This window comes from Sceloporus occidentalis, unplaced genomic scaffold, assembly GCF_023333645.1.
Source record: "Sceloporus occidentalis isolate IW3139 unplaced genomic scaffold, rSceOcc1.0.p SCAF_2, whole genome shotgun sequence".
Taxonomy (NCBI): domain Eukaryota; kingdom Metazoa; phylum Chordata; class Lepidosauria; order Squamata; family Phrynosomatidae; genus Sceloporus; species Sceloporus occidentalis.
The window spans coordinates 143353264-143373787 of record NW_028316982.1 but is presented as its reverse complement, the minus strand read 5'-3'; the positions used below and the strand labels follow the sequence as shown (position 1 = coordinate 143373787).

General features: G+C 48.3%; 1 protein-coding gene across 3 annotated transcripts in view; it reads left to right on the top strand.

The window, feature by feature from the left end:
* Positions 1-19186: 19186 nt before the first annotated feature.
* LOC149319090 (dachshund homolog 1-like) overlaps positions 19187-20524 on the top strand; it is a 426364-nt gene continuing 425026 nt past the window's right edge. For all 3 annotated transcript variants that reach the window (XM_089511099.1, XM_089511098.1, XM_089511097.1), the window contains exon 1: positions 19187-20280. In XM_089511099.1, the coding sequence (XP_089367225.1) occupies positions 19613-20280 (668 nt within the window). In that variant the 5' untranslated portion in view covers positions 19187-19612. The remainder of the gene's footprint in view (positions 20281-20524) is intronic.

Genomic DNA, 20524 nt, shown 5'->3' with positions numbered 1-20524 from the left:
GAACACCTGACTCTCCTCTCCCTCTGTCATTTATTTCCATAGTCAACACAGCACATGATTAAGTAGAGAGTATCATGTGTTATGTTCCTTTTCCACAAGTGCTGTCTGGCACCTTGATCCTAACACATTTACAGGGGAATAAACACCATTTGTTTCAGCAACAATTCCTTCTGAGGAGCTGGCCTTTGGATCGCAGTCTTGGTATATAGAGCTGCTGTTTAGAAGCCTTTTGTTTTCTGCCATTTCTGGAAGAAGGGGACTTGTTATGGGTCACTGGATAAGCAAGCAATCAAACACTTCTCATATAAATTACTGGTTCCTTTCCAAGTGCAACTGCTCAAAGGATAATATACCATTTTACAACCTGAGGCGAGGGTAGCAAAACCATTGCATTCCATCGCTGCTCCTGCTTTCTTCTTTTTTTTTAACACTCAGGAAATGAGTAAAAAGAAGTAAGACAAAACAGTCGGCAGCTTTATGGAGAGACAAGCTGCAAAAACTTTTTAAAGTTGTTGGTTTTTTAAACCCATCCTCACAGAATGATTTCAAGTTTGCTTTGCTGAGTTTATTCTGGCAGGGCTTGCTTTTTTCAGCCACCCCAGCTGGGGAAAAAAATCCATTCTTTTGACATGGGGAAAGACACTTTGGATCAATTAAGTGTGCAAAAATCCCATTGATTTCAAATGGTGCTTTAGAAAGTCTTGAACACTGGCCTGCAACTGAAGTCACACTCCAAAGCTAGTATTTTCAAATCATGGGGGTTTCATACATACCCCTTAAAATCAGATTGATTTTAAAGTAGACTCCTATGTAAATATAAAATCTAGATGAAACCATTCTGCTTCTTTTTCACACACTCTTCCACCTTGAGCGATATTCAGATGCAGTCCAAAGAGTGCCAGACAGGTTCAAATTCACTTTTTTTCTGGATCTTTGTTTCTAAAGCCTGTTAGCAAAACATGGACTATGATGTGCATCCTTAACAAAATGGCTGCATTTTGTTCGTTATCCTGCTTTAATACTTGTGCAAACAGTATTTGCAAAGCACTTTCAGGTTACAATTCTGTTCAAAGTTCAAAGTGCACAACTTCAGCTGCAGTTGTATGTGCAGGGACATGGATGATAACCTGATAGAGGATGAATTTGTTGGAACTTACTTCTAAAGAGACAAGTGCAGGATTTCACCATTTGTGTGTATGTCTCCATCTCAAAGGATGGGTATAATTGAACGCAGCAAACATTTTTGGAAACACATGTCTCAAAGAGGTAGATATCAAACATGCATCAGAGAGGCGTGTCTAGCTGCACTTCATCCAATGAATAGGTGGCTTCCGTGTCATTTGAGCAGTGAATCTGCTGTAGGTTTTAGTCTAAATTTTAAAGGGCTTATCTGAGCTGCTAAATGCTATCCCTCAAAATAAGTTCAGCATTCTCCCTTAAAGTTAAGACTAGAATCCAGAGCAGATTTGCTGCCCCACTGATATGGAAACCACCACCAAGCACTAGCATTAGTAGCAAGCTCTGATGAGATGCCCCATAAATACCAGCATGGTGTTTGAGTGTTGGACTAGAACTGGGTGAGGGACCAGTGTTCGAATTTCTGCTCAGCTATGAAAACCCACTGGTTGATCTTGAGCAAATCATGCTTATGTCTCATAGGAAAGCAGTGGGAAAGCTCAGCATAAATCTTGCCAAGGAAACTGACACAACAGCAACAACAGCAACACTGAGAATGGAGCACACATCCCATTGATTCCAGTAGGACTCGCACCACAGCTTAATCATGCACATGCTCAGAAGGGTGTGAGCCTTATTGAGCATTTCTTGATTTCTGAGTAAAATTTGAAGAGGACTGCACTGTGTGAGAGACAGAGGCCTCAGAGGCTCATGTGCCAAACATTAATTCCCATCTTGCTTTCCCTTCAGTTCAGTGACCTGTAAATACATCCAGATACTTTCACTGAAAGGGGTTTGAAGATAATTTAGCAAAATTATCTCACTCTTGCTCTCACTCTCTGGCTGCATCTGCACTGCAGAAATAATCTAGTTTGAAAGCTCTTTAAGAGCCATGGCTCAATGATATGGAATCCTAGGAAATGTAGCTTGTTGTGGTACCAGAGCTCTCTGACAGGGAAGACTAAATGTTTCATAAAACTAAAATTCCCAGAATTCTAGAGCATTGTGCCATGGCAGTTACAGTGGTGTCAAAGTGGGTTATTTCTGCAGTGCAGCTGCAGCCTGTGTGTGTGTGTGTGAGAGAGAGAGAGAGAGAGAGAGAGACAGACAGACAGACAGACAGACAGACAGACAGACAGACAGAGATGGGAAAGATCCTTTATCTGACAGAGATTCCCTGGGAGCTCCACGGAAAACAGGGAGACTCAAGTATAAGTAAACACCTCTTAAGGCTGGGCTGCATAAATAAACTAAAATAAATAACCAAAGTTATTCTCCCATTAGCCGCCAGACTGGAAGTTTGTTTTTTTATTATTATTTATATACCGCTATTCCAAAGATCATAGCGGTGAACAGCAAGTAAGCTAATTAGCGAGTAAGTGTTCTGGGCTGGCAGCTGTGGGGAAAAAACCCTTCCACCAGAAGGGGTATGAGTGAGTTATGTGAGTTCTGGGTGGATATTACATGACTGAAATTGAAAATATAATCCAGTGTCATCCTGAATGCAATCATGTGTATTCATGTTATTGCGCAAAAGGTTACCACACACAATCGCTGGCAGTCCGAACGCACTCCGAACACAATCATGCATCAATCCACAGTTAAGTAAATTCAGTGAACTAGTGAAGTCACAAACCCTATTCGTAGGCAACTTCGCACTCAGTGCGCTGTTGTATGGTGTGATGTGCATGTCTCCTTTGGTCCTGGTTCCCCCCCCAAATCTGGAAGGGGGGGTTCCCATGAAGCCATGCTGTAATTCTGCTTCAATTTTGCTTCCACTTGTCCTTCAGCATTGCTGAGGGGGGGCTGCTGCCTGCTAATTAAGAGGCATGGATCCAGAGCTATTGGATAACCATTATATTCACATTTTAACGTGACAAGAGTGAATATATGCTCATTTTAAGGTGAATAGAGCATGTTCTTTAACCATTCTTCCCACCCTCCCTCCAACCTCTTTTGTAAATTGTGGGGTTCCTTGGTTCCTCTCTCTCACTCGTTTAATTATGCTATGCTCCAGTCATCTGGATCCTCACTGCGCATGCGCAAGGGTGCCAATTCGCAATTAAGAACCCACCGATGTGATGGCTTACTTTGCACAGAATCTGGGTCACGTTCAGGGAGGCCATTACTGCGAATTTAAGGTGTGATAAGTAATCACGTAATTGTGTGAATTTTCTAATTGACCTCGCCATCTTCTCTTTCAAAATTGAGAGCCTCCCGTCCCATGTGATAAACTCCCTGGGTTCACTGCTGGGAGGTACATTTCCTTGTGCATGGATTTGGGTAGTTTAAAAGGTAGTCATCCAGAAGGTTTCAGTGGGCTGTGACATCCTGGCCTGAAAGGCCTTGCCTGCAGAAGATGGCAACATAGGCATGGCTGATCTTATACTCCTTGGGTGTAACTCTCACAGAAGTCAGTGGAGCTGATTCTATGTTCAAGATTCACAGGAGTTGGTAGGCAAGGCTTCACAAAAACACTTATAGAAGGGACTTTTTTTGGAGGGGAGGGGTCTAAAGCCAACATAGCATCATGGTATGTGCATTGGACTATCACCCTGGCTCAGCCATGGAAACCCAGTGAATGATCCTGGGCAAGTCACACTCTCTCAGCCCCAGAGGAAAGCAATGGTGCCCTAATAGCCAAGGCATTCTGCCAAGACACTTTCCAGTGCAATAGGAAAGTGCTGTAGCAACAGAAACCTGGGTTTTGTTTCTCGTAACTCCACCAACTGTTAAATGGCATTACATGGCCTTCACTTTAAACAATTAAAGACCAAAAAGAAGTAGAGGAGGAGGAGGAGGAACAAGAAGAAGAAGAAGTAGAAGAAGAGGAAGAGGAGGAGAAAGAAGAAGAGAAAGAAGAGAAAGAGAAAGAGGAAGAGAAGGAGGAGGAGGAAGAGTCAGAAGAGGAAGCGGAAGAGGGAAAAGAAGAAGAAGTTCTGACTGCAATGAGGCATCAAGCAATCAAAAGATTTTATTAATGCTCTCTGACATTAAAAGTTAATAGGGTCTAAGGTGGCGTAGTGGTTTGAGCCTTGGACCACGATTTTGGAGACCAGGGTTTGAGTGCCTGCTGGACTATTGGATGACCTTGGGCCAGTCACACTCTCTCAGCCTTGGAGGAAGGCAGTGGTAAAGCCCCTCTGAAGAAATCTTGCCAAGAAAACCCTGTGACAGGGTCTCCTTAGGGTGGCCATAAAGCCTTGAAGGCACACAACGACAACAACAATAACACAGCCGCCAAAAGGGGGCTTTCTCCCAGCTCTGCCTCCCTCCTGTGAAAGCCCTGGGTTTTTTGTTGCTGGGTGCCTTCATGTCGTTCCCTAAGGAAGGGGGCAAGTTCCTTCAGACTCAGAGGGTGTTTGCCCCTGAGGCTGAGAGAGTGTGACTGGGCCATTGCTCTCTAGGAACCCTTCAGGCTAATCCTAGCCCTCCTTCCTTCCCTCCCTCTCATCCTTCCCTCCCTTTCAAGCGCCAAGGTATTGTTTTAGGAAGCCGATCCTTATCGCCTCCCTCCCCTCAGGGCTATTGTGTTTCTGGGTTTGTGTGAAAACAAATGCCTGGATGGCAACAATAATAACCAGAGCCAGGCCAACCCCAAAGCAGGCCACCTCACCCTTGGGCCCTGCTTTGAAGTCCAGCCCTCCTCCCTGGAGTAGTAATTCACCTGTGAACCGCTGCCAAGAAGCGAGGTGACCCAAAGCCCCATTTCCCCAGAGAAAGGAGTCTGGAAGAAGGGGTTTCAATGGCCCTTTGGGAGCCTAGGTTGTGGTTGTGGTTGTTGGGTGCCTTCAACAACAGACTTATGGCCACCCGAAGGAGACCCTCTCACAGAGGGGCTTCCTTGGCAAGGTTCCTCCAGGTTTCGTCCTGGCTTCCCTCTGAGGCTGAGAGAGTGTGACTTTCCCAGAGGGACCGTTTTCACTTCAGTTTACACAGGCCGCATCCACAAGGCAGACATAATCCAATTGGACAGCAGTGGCCCAGTGCTGTGTGGAATTCTGGGAACGGTACCTCGTTGGAGGCTAAATGGAAACTCTACTCGTAAAACTACAAATTCCCCCCGAATTGCTTGGTTTTGGGAGCCATGGCAGTGAAAGTGGTGTCAAACCGGATCGGGGGGGGGGGGCAGCCATAGCCGAAAGGATGTGAATATAAAACCACCGCGTGGTGGCTAGTTGGGAGTTTGCTGTCGGAGCCCTGCGAGCGAGCGAGAGATTGCTTCTTTGCAAACATTACAGTTATTATGTCTGCCGAGGGTACTACTACTCTCTGGGTATAAATTATTGATCAGCCCCGTCCTCTTCTTTCTCTTTCTGCTTAATGGATATTATAGCATCGCCGCCGCCGTTTTACAACCCGCTCGTTAAGGCGGTGTCAGCACTTCCCTCACAGTCCCGCAATTCCTCCTCAGGCCCTACTACACACATAGAGACACACTTTCTCGCCCTTTTTATTTTGGGGGGAGGGAGGCTGGTATTCTTTGTAATAAAATGCCTCAGGATAAAAACAAAAACACTACTCTACAAACTTCCCCAAAGAACAAGAAGCCGCGTCCTCCATTTCAGCTTTCTGCCCAATGTCCACCATGTCCTCCATTTTGAGCAGGGCTAAGGCTACATAGGGGCCAAAACACACTGCGGAAATAGTCCATTTTGGGACTGCTTTAACTGCCATGGCTCAATGCTGGGAAGTTCTGGGAACTGTAGTTTTGTGGCTACATTTAGCCTTCTTCTGGTGCCACAATAAACTACAGTCCCCAGGATTCCCTAGCACTGAGCCAGGGCAGTTAAACCGGTTTCAGGATGGGTTATTTCTGCAGTCTGTTTCAGCCCTTTGACAGTCATGTCAAGGGACGGGGGTCCAAAACACACTGCGGAAATAATCCGGTCTGAGACCGCTTTAACTGCCCTGGTTCAGTGCGAGGCAATCCTGGGAACTGTAGTTTGTTGTGGCACCTGAGCTCTCTGACAGAGAAGGCTCAATGTCTGACAAAACTACAGTTCCCAGAATTTCCCAGTATTAAGCCAAGGCAGTTAAAGGAGTGTCAAACTGGATTATTTCTGTAGTGTGTTTGGGACCTTTACTTTTTTAAGGCTTCAGACATATTTAACCCATCTTTGACACTACTTTTGCTTATGTGCCCCAATGCGATGGGATCCTGAGAATTGTAGTTTGGTGAGAAATTTGAGCTTTCTCTGTCAGAAAGCCCTGTCACCACCACAAAACTACAGTTCCCAGGATTCCATAGCATTGAGCCACATAAGCAAAAGTGGCCTCAAGATGGATTATTTCAGCAGTACACATGCGGCCTAAGAAGCATGGATTTATATTTAGAGGAGTGCTTTTAGTTTTTATTTGGTCATGATTCTCCATTTTGATTGACAGTCCTACATTTTTCTCTGCCTTGAGGGCTTAGCAGGACATCTATCGTCTCCCTGCCCGAGAAGCTTTTTAAAAGTGTGTCTATAGGGCTGCATCCGCACTGCAGAAATAATCCAGTTTGAAAGCAAAAATGGCAAGAAGCCACCTGCCTCTTTAGCGCCTTTTTCTCCCTAATAACAACTCTGCTTTTTGTATGAGGAAAGGGGACTTTTCCTGGTGGGGGGGATTTGCAAAGGAAAGTGAAAGAAAGGAGGCTGATTTCTTTTCAAAAACTTTGGGATTTGTGGATGGAGGAGTGAGGGAGAGGCTCTCCTCAGAGTGAGGACAAAGAAGGAGGAGGAGGAGGAGGAGGAGGAAGAAGGAGGAGGAGGAGGAGGAAGGAGGAGGAGGAGGAGGAGGAAGAAGGAGGAGGAGGAGGAGGAGGAGGAGGAGGAGGAAGAAGGAGGAGGAGGAGGAGGAAGAGGAGGAAGAAGGAGGAGGAGGAGGAAGAAGGAGGAGGAGGAGGAGGAAGAAGGAGGAGGAGGAGGAAGAGGAGGAAGAAGGAGGAGGAGGAGGAAGAAGGAGGAGGAGGAGGAGGAGGAAGAGGAGGAAGAAGGAGGAGGAGGAGGAGGGGGCAGGAAGATGCACTTCCAGTTGTTTTCTTAAACCCACTTGGAAGTCTGTTCTCCCAGAGTAAATGGCCGCAACAAACTCTGCATCCACACTGCAGAAATAACCCAAAACTGACACCACTTTTAACTGCCATGGCTCACTATTATGGCATTGTAGGTTTGTGAGACATTAAGCCTCCTCTGTCTGAGAGCCCCAGAGTGGTTTGAGCATTGGACTATGGCTCTGGAGACCAGGGTTCAAATCATGAAATGAAATTTCATTTCACTTGGCCATGGAAACCCACTGGGGTGGCCTTGGCCAAGTCACACTCTCTCAGCCTCACAGGAGGGCAATGGCCAACCCCCCTCTGAAAAAACTTGCCCAGGAAATCCCAGGATAGGGTTGCCATAACTACCTGAAGGAACACAAGAACAAAGGTCAGAGAGAGCTCTGGTGCCCCGCCAAACTGCAATTCCCAGGATTCCTGGCAGTGAAAGTGCGGACAACCTGGATTATTTCTGCCAGGATGGATGAAGGCTTCAAAGAGCCTGTATGTGGACGCTAAGCAGAGTCGGCCCTGGTTAGTACTTGGGTGGGAGACCACCACCGAAGAGCAGGAGCTACGTTTCAGAGGAAGGAACTGGCTTGAAACCACGTCTGAGTATCCCTTGCCTAAGGAGACCCTGTTGGTCGTCATAAATCGAAACGAGACTTGAGGGCATTCAAGAAAAATGTAGGACCTTAGAGAAATAAAAGCCGAAACCAGCATTATAAATGCGATTGCAAATCCATGCTCCTCTGTCATGCTCAGAATTGAGGACATTTTGGAATTCCTCCTGGAGAGAAAGTGATGGAAATGTAGGACGTGTCCTGGAAAAAGAGGACGGGTCCGGTATCAAAAAGAGGGCTTCTCCCCGTGTATTATTCTGTGTGTTGTGGGTCCAGATGTGGTGCTGACATCGAATTAAAAAGCATTCAAAAGTGTGTGGTTTCACAGAGGGGAAAGTGGGCATCCTTTGTAGGGAACATTGAAGAAAGACTGGCGATTTCCGTCCCTTTGAACGTTTTTTCTTCTTCTAATGGGAACAAGTTCAACAACTTTCTGGCCACAGATATATTTGGGCATGAAGCCAAGGGTTGCGATGGAGCCTCACTCCAAAAATCAGGAGCGATCGGGATCCAGGCTTTATATGGCTCACTCTTTGGGGGCAGGAAGTTGGTTTGGAGAGTGTCCGCACTGCAGAAACAATCCACTCTGGGACCGCTTTAACTGCCCTGGCTCAGTGCTAGGGATTTATGGGGATTGCGGTTTATTGTGGCACTCCTCTGACAGAAGAGAAGGCTAAATGTCTCACAAAAGTACAGTGCCCAGGATTCCCTAGCAGTGAGCCAGGGGAGTTAAAGCGGTCTCAAACTGGATTATTTCTGCAGTGTGTTTTGGATTTAAGCTCACAGATGCAGGGGCAAGATAAGCAAAGGAAAGGAGTTTCTCCTCCCTTGCCGACCCCAGGGCTGCCCTACACCATCCAAGCCCATCATCCCCAGCCTCATCCAAAACCTTCCTTCGGAGCCTGGGCCACTTGCTGGCTCTCTCAGTGAATCCAAGTGGCACCACCACCACTATTACTACTACTACTTTTTAAGAATTGCACTATACACGTGGAGTAGTGGCTAGAGTGTTGGACTATGACTCTGGAGACCAGGGTTCAGTTCCTTACTCAGCCATGGAAACCCACTGGGTGGCCTTGGGGCAAGTCACACTCTCTCAGCCTCGGAGGAGGGCAATGGCAAGCTTGCCAAGAAAACTCTAGGATAGTTTCGCCTTAGGGTCGCCATAAGTCAAAAACTGACTTGGAGGCACACAACTCCAATACAATGGCCGAAGTCTTCCACAGAGGAAAGCAAGGCCACCCATCTCCCTTCTGCTGCTCACACTTTCCTCCTCTTCGTTCTCCTGGCAGAATAAAAACCCAAGCCCCAGGCAGAGAGCCAGCGGAAGAGGCGACAGTTGTAGCTCCGGCGGGCTTTGGATGTTGTGTGCCTCCTAGTCGTTTTTCATTTATAGCGAGTGTATCACAGAGTTTTGTTTTTCTCTAGGCAGGTTTCTTTACAGAGGATTTGCCCTTGCCATCCTCTGAGGCTGAGAGAGTGTGACTTGCCCAAGGTCCCCCAGTGGGTTTTTATGCTGGAGCGGGGAATGAGCTCTGGTTTCCAGAGTCTAGCTCTGGTCGGTCGGGACTTGAACTTATTCCGAGGAAAGCCCCTGGGTGACCTTGGGCAAGTCACACTCTCTCAGCCTCAGAGGAAAGCAAGGGCAAACCCCCTCTGAACAAATCTTGCCCATGACTGGTTCGCCTCAGGGTCGCAGTCAAGGGGGCCAGACGATGTCCTCACAGCCAAAGAGGACAAGGTGCCACAAGATGGAGGCCAAAGCTCAAGACACTCCTAGACATGTAAACCCCTGCTTCTTAGTCCTGCTGTTCTGCCATTCCTCTTGGACAGAAAGATGAAATGGAGGACATGAAAGATCATGGAGGAGCTGACCAAATAAAAGCTCAAAACACTCCTAGAAATGTAGTTCCCTGCTTCTTAGCCAGGCTCAAAATGGAGGACCTTTTGGAATTCTTCTTTGAGAGTAGGTTGGAATGGAGGACGTGTCCTGGAAAAAGGAGGACGTGCCTGGTCTCCCTGCACGCAATAGCACCAACAAAAAAGGAGTTCGCAAGCGATGGGCGGCTTTCTCGCTCGAATAAAGTTCACTGAGGAGGAAAAGATGATGACAACCCACCCAACGATGGGGAGGAGACCCATTCGCCCCCTAAATAAGAGAGACAGAGCCCTAAATAAACTTAAGAGAATCGGGATCTGGAGAAGCGGATTGGGAACCTCGGGCATTTCAAATGTCCTCCATTTGGAGCACGACTAAGAAGCATGGATTTACATTTCCAGGAGTGTTTCCAGCTTTCCCTTGGTCAGGTCTTCCATTTCGCGGGGCCTGCTTGTCCTCCTTTGCGGGGAGGAGGAGGACCCATCCGTGGGAGGACCAAGAAAGAAGTCCCCGGTGCATCTGCACTGTAGAAATAATGCGGTTTGTCACCCCTTTAAGTGCCCTGGCTCCATCCGACAGAACCCTGGGATGTGTAGCTCTGTGAGGCACCGGCCCTCTTGGGCAGAGAAGGCTAGAGGACTTGTAAAACTACAACTCCCGGGATGGTGGGTAGCGCCTTCTATTCCGTGGAAATTTTGGTAATCAATTCAACAGACCTTTGGGTCCTCTGAACTCTGAAAAAAGGTGCTCTGATATACTTTCTATATCAATAGGGATTGATTGATTGATTGATTGACTGGGAGGCGATCCACACTAGCCCCCCTCCCCTTCCCCCCAACAAATCCAAACAAGAGTCATTTCGGATTCTTCCCTTCCAGGAAAACCAAACCTCTTTCTTTCTTTCTTTCTTTCTTTCTTTCTTTCTTTCTTTCTTTTTCCTTTCAATTAGAATAAACCTAATTAGAAAGCCGCCGTGCCTTGAATGGCAACCAGCCCTTTGTATTGGGATGGAGGCTTCTTATCTGGTCGCCCTGTCACTGACAGGCAGCCTCTCCTCTGAGCCTGGATTTCAGACCTCCAGGGATCGGGGGATGGCGGGGGGGGGGAACACACGCTTATTTATCCCGCGACGAGACCAGTTCGGAAACCGGCGGCAGGAAAAGATTCCTAACTATCAGAAGGCAATATAATAATAATAATAATAATAATAATAGTATTATTATTAATAATAATAACCATTCTCACAGCCTCTTCTTCCCCTCCCTCTCACTTGGAACTTATATGTATGAGTTTACTATCGGACCCCGTCGCTGCTTTTCCAACCGCTCCGCTCTGAGTCCGACAACAAACTCCAGCTCCCAGAATTCCATAGCTTTGAGCCAGGGCAGTTAAAGCGGTTCCAAACCGGGTTATTTCTCCAGTGTGGGTGCAGCCTTGGTTCCACGGAAAGGGTCAGAGGAAGGGGTCGGAGCGGGGGGGGGGGTATTCTGTCTTTCTGCCCCGAGGAGCTTTGCGGAGTCGGAGCTGGACCCCTGCTTGGAGCCCTCTTCCAGGAAAGAAATTAAAGACTTCTTAATTAGTGCCGCAATTAAGCTTTCTTTTGGTCGCATTTTAATCAGCGGAGGCCCTATCAAAGGACAAACAGAACGATTTGCAGGGCTTTGAATTTTAAACAGACGTATTGATTTCAACGCCAGAAGTCTCCTCCTTGACACAGAGGGGGCATGTCTCCTCATCTCTCCAAGGATGGAGGCCTGTGTGTGTGTGTGTGTGTGTGTGTGAGAGAGAGAGAGAGAGGGGGGGGGGTCAGGGCTTGGGCCCCCTTGATTTCCCTCTCTCGGACATCCTGCTTTTGCAAGGCAACCTCCATCCCTGGCTGCCATTGACCTACTTGTGGGGTTTCAATCGACCTCTGTCCTCATAGCAAAGGCGGGCCTGATCTGGGGGACCAAAGCCGAGACGACCCCCCAAAAACCCGGCCCTTGGAAGCCTTTACAACTCTTGTCGCCTTCCTTGGAGGTCTTTAAGCAAAGGCTGGATGGCCATCTGTCACTGGGGATGCTTTGATTGAGAGTTCCTGCATGGCAGAATGGGGTTGGACTGGATGGCCCTTGGGATCTCTTCCAACGAGTCTATGCTTCTTCCTTCCTCCGATTTGAGTGAGTGGCAGAATAGATGCGACTCAATTTTTTCTAGCCCCTCATCATGAAGTCTCCCTTGCTCCAGAAAGTACTGCATTTACTAAAAGGTTTACTACAAGGGCAATGTGGACCTCCATCCTCGCAGGCCAGTTGGGAGGCGGCTTGAAGCCCCGTCCTTATCATTTCTCAAGCCTGTTGGTGGACGTTTTCTTCCAAGCAAGGATGTTTAGGATCGCACCCCTGCGGCCCCATATTTAGGCTCCTGATGAATTCAACAACGCTTGTTCCCATTTAGATGTGGAATAGTGTTAAGAGAGGTCCAAATCTGCAAACCTTCAAGTAATTCATGGAAACTAACTGCTGCTTGTGAGGGAAGTGCAGCTGGAGAGTTTATGTTTTATCCCTTGCATCCTAAACTGAAAGATGAAAACCACATATATAACACCTTCCCCATGGCACCCCAGTTCCCAAGGGCATGCATGTGTCCTCCTTTTCATCACAAAAGACAAGTTTTCTCCAGGTCCCCAGGGTTGTCAGTTTGGAAATGAACCTCGACTTCCTTAAATTATGATCTATCTATCTATCTATCTATCTATCTATGGAAAAGATTTGTTTTAAGCAATTGCAGGCCATGCTTTAAGAACACATCATACTTTTGATGACCTGATTGCATTAGTTCCAATGGTCCAGCTCATCTTTTGCAGCAGTTGGAGCATTTCTCTGGCTCCATCTCTATGTATGCTTAACTGGGAGTAAATCCCACTGAATCCCATTGCATCCAACGCCACACGCTCAAGCTTCACTCCTTTAACCTTTACAATAGCCCTGTAAGGCAACTCATTTTGCCGAATCCTCCTATGGAAACCAGTATAGCCTGGTGGCAGTTACCAAACATCCTGGGGAGACAGTTTCATACAACAGGATCCATCCAAAATGGTTTAACATGGCTACCTAGTGCCTATGGATTTATAAAATATTTAAAGGAACAGTGGTACTCCTATGTTAAAAAATATTAACTCTCCTCTCCTGGGTACGTTCCTCTAGTTTGCTCTTTACTCAAAGAAACACATTTCAAATAGTTTGTATAGAATATAATATTGTAACCATACAGCAGCTGCTTCCTAAGACATTTGATTGCTTGTTGTTGTTGTCGCTTTATTCCTGAATTGCGGTGATCCTAAGGCGAACCTATGGCAGGTTTTCTTGGCAAGCTTTGTTCAGAGGGGATTTGTCCACGTCTTGCTCTGAGGCTGAGAAAGTGTGACTTGCCCCCATGGTCACCCAGTGGGTTTCTGTGGCCAGTTGGGGATTTAAACCCTGGTTCTCCCAGTCTCCTCGTCAAACACTGAAAACACCACACCACCTTGGCTCACTAAGAGCTTTTGTACGCCAGAACAAATGTATCTGGAAGTGTACATCCCATGGATCTCAGTATCACACATTGCTTGTTCCCTGTACAACCAGAAATTTTGTAGATTGCATGCAGGCATGGTAAGGGGTGTGTGAGAAGTCGTAGTGAACCACAGCCCCTCATGCTTGGACAAACCATGCTATGTCATACTGCAAAAGTAACCTATAGAGACTTCATTAACTCAGTGTCTTCCAAGCAATGCTGGTTCCCCCTTGCATACTCCTCACATGCCTATGACTGCAAGCCAGCCCTGAAACACTACAAATCTTTAAACAGAGGCTGGATGGCCATCTGTCACTGGGGATGCTTTGACTGAAAGTTCCTGCATGGCAAAATGGGGTTGGACTAGATGGCCCTTGTGGTCTCTTCCAACTCTACGATTCTATGGTTCTATGATTCTAATCTTCCAGGACACAACACTTTTCAATGGAGCCTACTCCTATCATAGTCGACTGTGAGTCACCTGCTGGTGATTTAGGAATGCAGTGACATTCTTCTAATAAGGAGCGTTGGCATTAAAGGACACCTGGGACCCACAATGGCTGGGATCCTGTTGCTTAGTCCCAACCAGAGTAGACCCACTGAATTCATTGTTGAACCAGGCGAGTCAACACAGTGACAAGTCCAATGGATTCAACTGATCCTAGTCAGAAGTCAGCACAGGATTCAGACCAGTCATTCCCAAACTCTGGCTTTCCAGGTGTTTTGGACTTCAGCTTCCAGAATCCCAGACCATTGGCCAAGAGGACTGAGGCTGCTGGGAGCTGAAGTCCAAAACACTTTGGAAGGCCAGTTTGGACATCACTGATTCAGGCCAATATCTGAAACTGCTCCGCAAAGGGTTAGAATGATTCTGGATGAGCCTCACCTCAATCCTTGCTGGCTGGGACTTTGGTGCCTCCGCTGCGTAGTCCCAGGTTTCAAGGCAAACTTTAAAGGCGTTCTCCAAGGTGCTGAACCTGTTCTGGGGAACGGACAACGCACACTGGATACTTACTGACTTTAAACCTAGAGTAAATGGACTGTTCCACTGACCTAGGCAATCCTCCGTTTCTCCCACTTTCAAGGTGATGGCATCCTTCAGAGGGTCTGATCCACTCTCCAAAGGGATAAACGTGCCCATAGGTGCTATGGCTCAGCTTGCAGGGTACAAAGCCATCCACAGTCACCCTACATTGCGCCTGTTCTGACTTGTTTGTGACTTAAGGTCGTGTAAGACAAACCTATCATGGGGGTTTCTGGGCAAGGTTTGTTCAGTGGGTGCTTGACATTCCCTTCCTCTGGGGCTGAGAGAGTGTGACTTGCCCAAGACTGAGTAGAATCATAGAGTTGGAAGAGACTGCAAGGGCCCACTAGTCCAACTCCCTGCCATGCAGGAACTCTCTATCAAAGCATCCCTGAAAGATGGCCATCCTGCCTCTGCTTAAAGACCTCCAAGGAGGAAGACTCAACTACACTCCAAGGAAGGAGTGTGTTCCACTGTCGAACAGCCTTTACTGTCAGGAAGTTCTTCCTAATGTTTAAGCAGAATCTCTTTTCCTGCAGCTTGCATCTATTTGGGTCCTGTTCTCTGGAGCAGCAGAAAACAAGCTTGCTCCCTCCTCAATATGACATCCCTTCAAGCATTTAGACAGGGCTATCATGTCACCTCTTAACCTTCTCTTCTCCAGGCGAAACATCCCCAGCTCCTTAAGTTGTTCCTCACAGGGCATAGTTTCCAGGCCCTTCACCATTTTAGTCACCCTTCTTCCCCTGGCTGAGCAGGGATTAGAGTCCTGGCCTCCTGAAGTCCCAGTGCAACACTCAAACCAAGAGACCATGCTGAATTTCCAGTAGAAGGAGGAGTGACCTGCAAATCATCCCTCTGTGGTTTTAGCTGGAGATGAAGGTGAGGTGGGGACCCTGAAATAGCCCTTCTTCTTGTTGTTGTATGCCTTTAAGTAAACCCTATCACCGAGTTTTTTTTAAACAAGATGTATGAGGCTGAGAGAGTGTGACATGCCCAAGGTCACCCACTGGGCCTCCATAGGATTCAAACCCCAGTAGTTGAAAGGAACACGAGGAGGCGGAAGAATCTACATTAAAACAGTCCTATAGTTATTTTAAAAGGGCATGGTAGGGAAACAGTACAACATACAACAGTTGGTAGGGCTAGATCTAACTATCTGTCCCTTTCTCTAGTCCGCAAATTACCTAGGCGCTTGGAGAAGAAAGATATCCGAGGGGTAGCAGCCCTCTTGGCCATGCAGCAATGGAGAGTAACGCCCACAATCCACAAAGCAATATATTGTCCATCGAAGGGGACCACAGTGTTGCGGATGTGGGATGCCACAGTAGCACAAAGAGAGTAGTCAGGGCCCCACTGTTTTGTGGACTCTGGGTGCTGTTGTTGCAGAAAGGGCCCCATGAAAGGGACCACTGCTTTGTGGATTTGGGATGCCATTGTAGCAGAGAGAGCTCAACCTTTTTCCTTCGGGCAATGCTCTGAACAGTCCATAGGGACCCCAACGGGGGCAAGAAAGTGGTAAGAGAAGTGGAGCCGCAACCTCTGGTTGCGCAACAAACAATACTTCCCAGAATTCCACACCATGCAAAAGTGGTGTCAAACCGGGCTATGGCTGCAGTGTGCGAACGCAGCCCTAAACACGTGCTCCGCTCTGCTATGAATACCATGGTTTTTCCCGCTGGTGGGGAAATAAACCCCCCTCTTGACTGGGATTTCTAGTCCTCTCCCCCCCCCCCCCCGAACCCCTTCTCGCTGCCGGCGCTGTCCAACGTGGAGCCACCTGTGGATGCGGCCTGAAACGGAGCTTCTTTGGCGGCTGCATTGCGCCACGCTCCCCTTTCCGAAACTTTAGGCCTCTACTAGAAAAAGACGAATTAAAATACAATTAAAGGGGGGGGGGATTCTTGTATTTCAGCCTCAGTGGCGTCTTTCAGGCCAACCTCTGGCCCTCTCTGTGAGGATCCCTTCCCGCAGCAGATGTTCCTTCCTCGGCCGCATTCGATGGAAGCAGCTTGGGCTATTTGCTTCCTAAAGCCCCCCTTGTTTTTCTGGAAACCTTTCCATCTAGATCTAGATCCTCTTCTTCTTTCTTCTCCCCGTTTCATCCCAGCCCTCCTTCGCTTCACACGGCGAAAGAAAGCCCTGCAAAGTGGATGGGGACCACGCAAAAACACAACTTGCCAGCCTCTGCAAGGAAGCAGCCCTCCATCCAAGACCAAAAACAACAGCAGCAGTAGGAACAACAACACAAACCGTCCCCCTTCCCTCGTTCTTCCTCTTTAGTTACTTGAAAAGTCCGAGGCAAGTAACAACCGAGTCAGTAGCAGCGGCAGAAGAAGGAGAAAACTGCTGCAAGGTATCAAGCAATCCAATCTGAAATTAAAACTTAATAGGATCTAAAGCATGTAAAGAGCTCTTGTAGCACCTTTGAGACTTAAGGTCCTAAACGCACTGCAGAAATAAACCAGTTTGAGGCTGCTTTAAGTGCCCTGGCTCAGTGCTAGGGAATCCTGGGGACTGTAGTTTACTAAATGTCTCACAGAACTACAGTTTGCAGGATCCTCTAGCACTGCGCCAGGGCAGTTCAAGCGGTCTCAAACTGGATTATTTCTACAAGGTGTTTTGGACCCAAACGAAATGAAGTTGGCAGCATGAGCTTTCCGAGACTAAACTCTGCTTCCTCGGGATTTGGAAGTAGATTTAAGTCTGCAAAAGCCCATGCTGCCAACTTCTTTCTTTCAGCTAAATCCTCAAATATGCTACAAGATTTCCTTACATCTTTAAAGTCTCAAAAGTGTTACAAGATTTCGCTACATCTTTACATTAAATCAAAGTCTCGGTTGCTACAAGATTTCTTTACGCGATGATTTTTACTAACGCTGGCAGCCTGAGCTTTCCTAGACTAAACTCTGCTTCCTCAGATGCACCTGAAGTAGATGTTTAAACCCAGGAAAGCCCATGCTGCCAACTTCTTTCTTTCAGTCAGTCTCAAAGGTGCTGCAAGATCTCTCCAGGCACTGAGTCTACAGACTAACACGGCTATATCTTAGGATCGATCGCAGTTTTAGTGTTGGGACTGCGACTCTGGAGGCTAAGGCTTGAATCCCCCCTCAGCCATGGGATCCTGGGCGAGTCACACTCTCTCAGCCTCAGAGACTGGCAAAGGCAAACCCATCTTGCCAAGGAACGAGAGCGTCGCCTTAAACGAGGAACAAAGCGAAGGCACACAACCACAAAAGCAAGAGAGAGGAAGAGAGAAGTCCCTTTTTTCGGGGGTGGGGGGGGAGGGTTCTTTTTCCTTCTCTAAAGTTTTAGTTTAGTTTTTTGGAGGGCATTTCTTTTCTTTGTTCTTCTCTAAGGTTTGAGTTTTATTGTTTATTAGTCTCAGTCCGTGTCTGCAGAACTCTGGATCCGTTCCAGAAGGAGCTATATATACATATATATATATATAGACACATACATACATACCTATATATATATACATACAGATACACAGTCTGGTCTTCTCTGATCAAGTTATATCGATTTTAGTTTAGTTTTTTTTTGGGGGGGGATTTCTTTTTCCTTCTATAAGGTTTTAGTTTTTTTTTGGGGGGGGGGGCATTTCTTCTTCTTTTCTCTTCTCTAAGGTTTGAGTTGTATTATTTATTAGCCTAGGTCCCTGTTTGCCAAAGAACTCTGGCTCCTTTCCTGAAGGATCTATCTATCTATCTATCTATCTATCTATCTATCTATCAGCACAGTCTGGTCCTCTCTGATCAAGTCATATCGATAAGAAATGACAGTTCTTATCCTATGATCACAGACACAGGAGGGAAGTGGGGGGAGGAAGGAAAATTACAAGAGCCTGTGGCCCTAACGGTTCCTAGAGAGAGAGAGAGAGAGAGAGAGAGAGAGAGAGAGAGAGAGAGAAGGAGGAGGGAGGGATGGAGGGATAGAAGGAGGGAGGGAGGTGGCTTTGCATCCTTCCCTCTTTCTCTCTCTCTCTTTCTCTCCAGGTTCCTGGTTGGACCATTGAGGAGGCTGAGGGAGGGGAGACGGGGGAAGGGGGAGGTCTGCCTGCCTTGCTTGCCTGCCTTCCTCCTTGCCTTGCTTGCCTGCTTCGCTTGCCTTCCTTCCCGGGGCGCCTTCAAAGGCTGCTCCCTTCCAAGTTGCCGGAGCTCCGCCCGCTTCCCGCGTGACAACAACAACAACTCCTCCGCCTCCGGAGCCCGCGAGGCCCCAGCAGAAGCAGCAGCAGCAGCAGAAGGAGGAGGAGGAGGAGGAGGAGAAGCTCTCCCTCGCTCTGTCCTTCTCTCGCTGCCTCCATGCCAGACCTCCGCAACTAGGCGCTAGAGAAGGAGAAGAAGAAGAAGAAGGAGAAGGAGAAGGAGGCATTGGAAGCCCGAAGCCATCGCAGGAGGACCGCCGCCGCCGCCGCCGCCGCCCGCCTCCTTTGGACACTTTTGGGGTCCCTTCTGCACCCCAACCCCTCCCTCCCTCCCTCCTTCCTCTTTGCTTAAAAGGATAATAACCCCCCTCCTCCTCCCCCATCACTGCCTTCACTTTTTAATACTAATAATTAATAAGAAGAACAACTCCCATCTCTTCGTCCTCTTTATTTCAAAGGATAAATACACCCCTCCTCCCCGTCTCTTCTCCTCCTCTTTCTAAAGAACAAGAATAACCCTCTTTTCCTCCACTTTTTATTAAATATAAAGCATAATACCAACTACCTCCTCTTTTCCTACAGAATAACCTTAACTTCCCCTTCTCTTTCCCTCCTCTCTTTTAAAACATCACTCTTCCCCCCCCTAAAGAATAACCCGACCCTCCCTCCCTCTTTTGAAAAGAAGAAGGGCACTTCTTTTTGCGAAGGGCAACCCCAACTCCCTCCCCTCGCCCTCCTCTTTGTAAAATCATAGTAACACCTCTTTTTTTTTTTTTTTTTTTGATAAAGAGTAACCCTCACTCCTTCCTCCTCTCTATTTTAATCACTCTTTTTTTTCTAGAGGATAATAACCCCTTTTTCTTCCCTCCGCTTCTTAAAATTATAAGAGCAACTCTTTCTGTAAAGAAGAGCCTGAACTTCATCTTCTTTTACAAATAGGAGTAACCCCTCTTTTTAAAAGAACAACCCTAACCCTTTCCGTAATAATAACCACACTTCTTTTCTAAAGAAGGACCTAACTCCCCCTTCTCTCTCTTTCTCCTCCCTAGAACTCTTTCCCTCAAGAGGAACCCTAACCCTCTCTCTCCCCCTTGGACCTCTCTCTGGGGGCCTGGAGGGCTGGAGGGGGCTCCCGGCTTCTCCTCCTCCTCCTCCTCCTCCTCCTCCTGCTGCTTCTCTCCTCGGGGCTCCGTCTGATGTGACCATGGCTGCCCTCCCGGCTCCTCTCCAGCTGGCGGTGCCCCCTCCGCCGCCCCTCTCCGTCTCGGTCTCCGCCGCCACCTCCAGCGCCACCACTGCCACCCCCTCCGCCTCCTCCGCTGCCTCCTCTTCCTCGGCTTCTCCTCCTCCTCCTCCTCCGCCGCCTCAGCCCCCGACGGGCCCCGCTGCAACCGCCGCTTTCCGCCCGGAGCCTTTAGCCGCCTCCAGCAACGGCGGGGAGAGCCCCGCGGCCCTGGGATCCGTGGCCCCTACTCCTCCTCCTCCTCCTCCTCCGCCACCCCCTCCTCCTCCTCCTCCTCCTGCTCCCGGGAAGCCGGTCTACTCGACGCCGTCCCCGGTGGAGAACACCCCGCAGAACAACGAGTGCAAGATGGTGGAGCTGCGGGGGGCCAAGGTGGCCTCCTTCACGGTGGAGGGCGCCGAGCTGATCTGCCTGCCGCAGGCCTTCGACCTCTTCCTGAAGCACCTGGTGGGCGGCCTCCACACCGTCTACACCAAGCTCAAGCGCCTCGAGATCACCCCCGTCGTCTGCAACGTCGAGCAGGTCCGCATCCTCCGCGGCCTCGGCGCCATCCAGCCCGGCGTCAACCGATGCAAGCTCATCTCCCGCAGGGACTTCGAGACCCTCTACAACGACTGCACCAACGCCAGGTAGGAAGGAGGACGGGGCACCCCAAAGGCCATCCAGACCAACCTCCTCCTGCCCTGCAGGAACTCACCCTCGAACCACCCCCCTCTGACAGCCCAAGCCTTTTCTGGCACGCAGCAACTCACCATCATGGCACTCTCTCTGGAAGAGGGACGGGTGGAAGAGTGGCAAGGGAGTCCCTCCCCCAAAGGACATCCAGCCCAACCCTATTCTGCCATGCAGCAACTCACAGTCAAAGCACCCCTC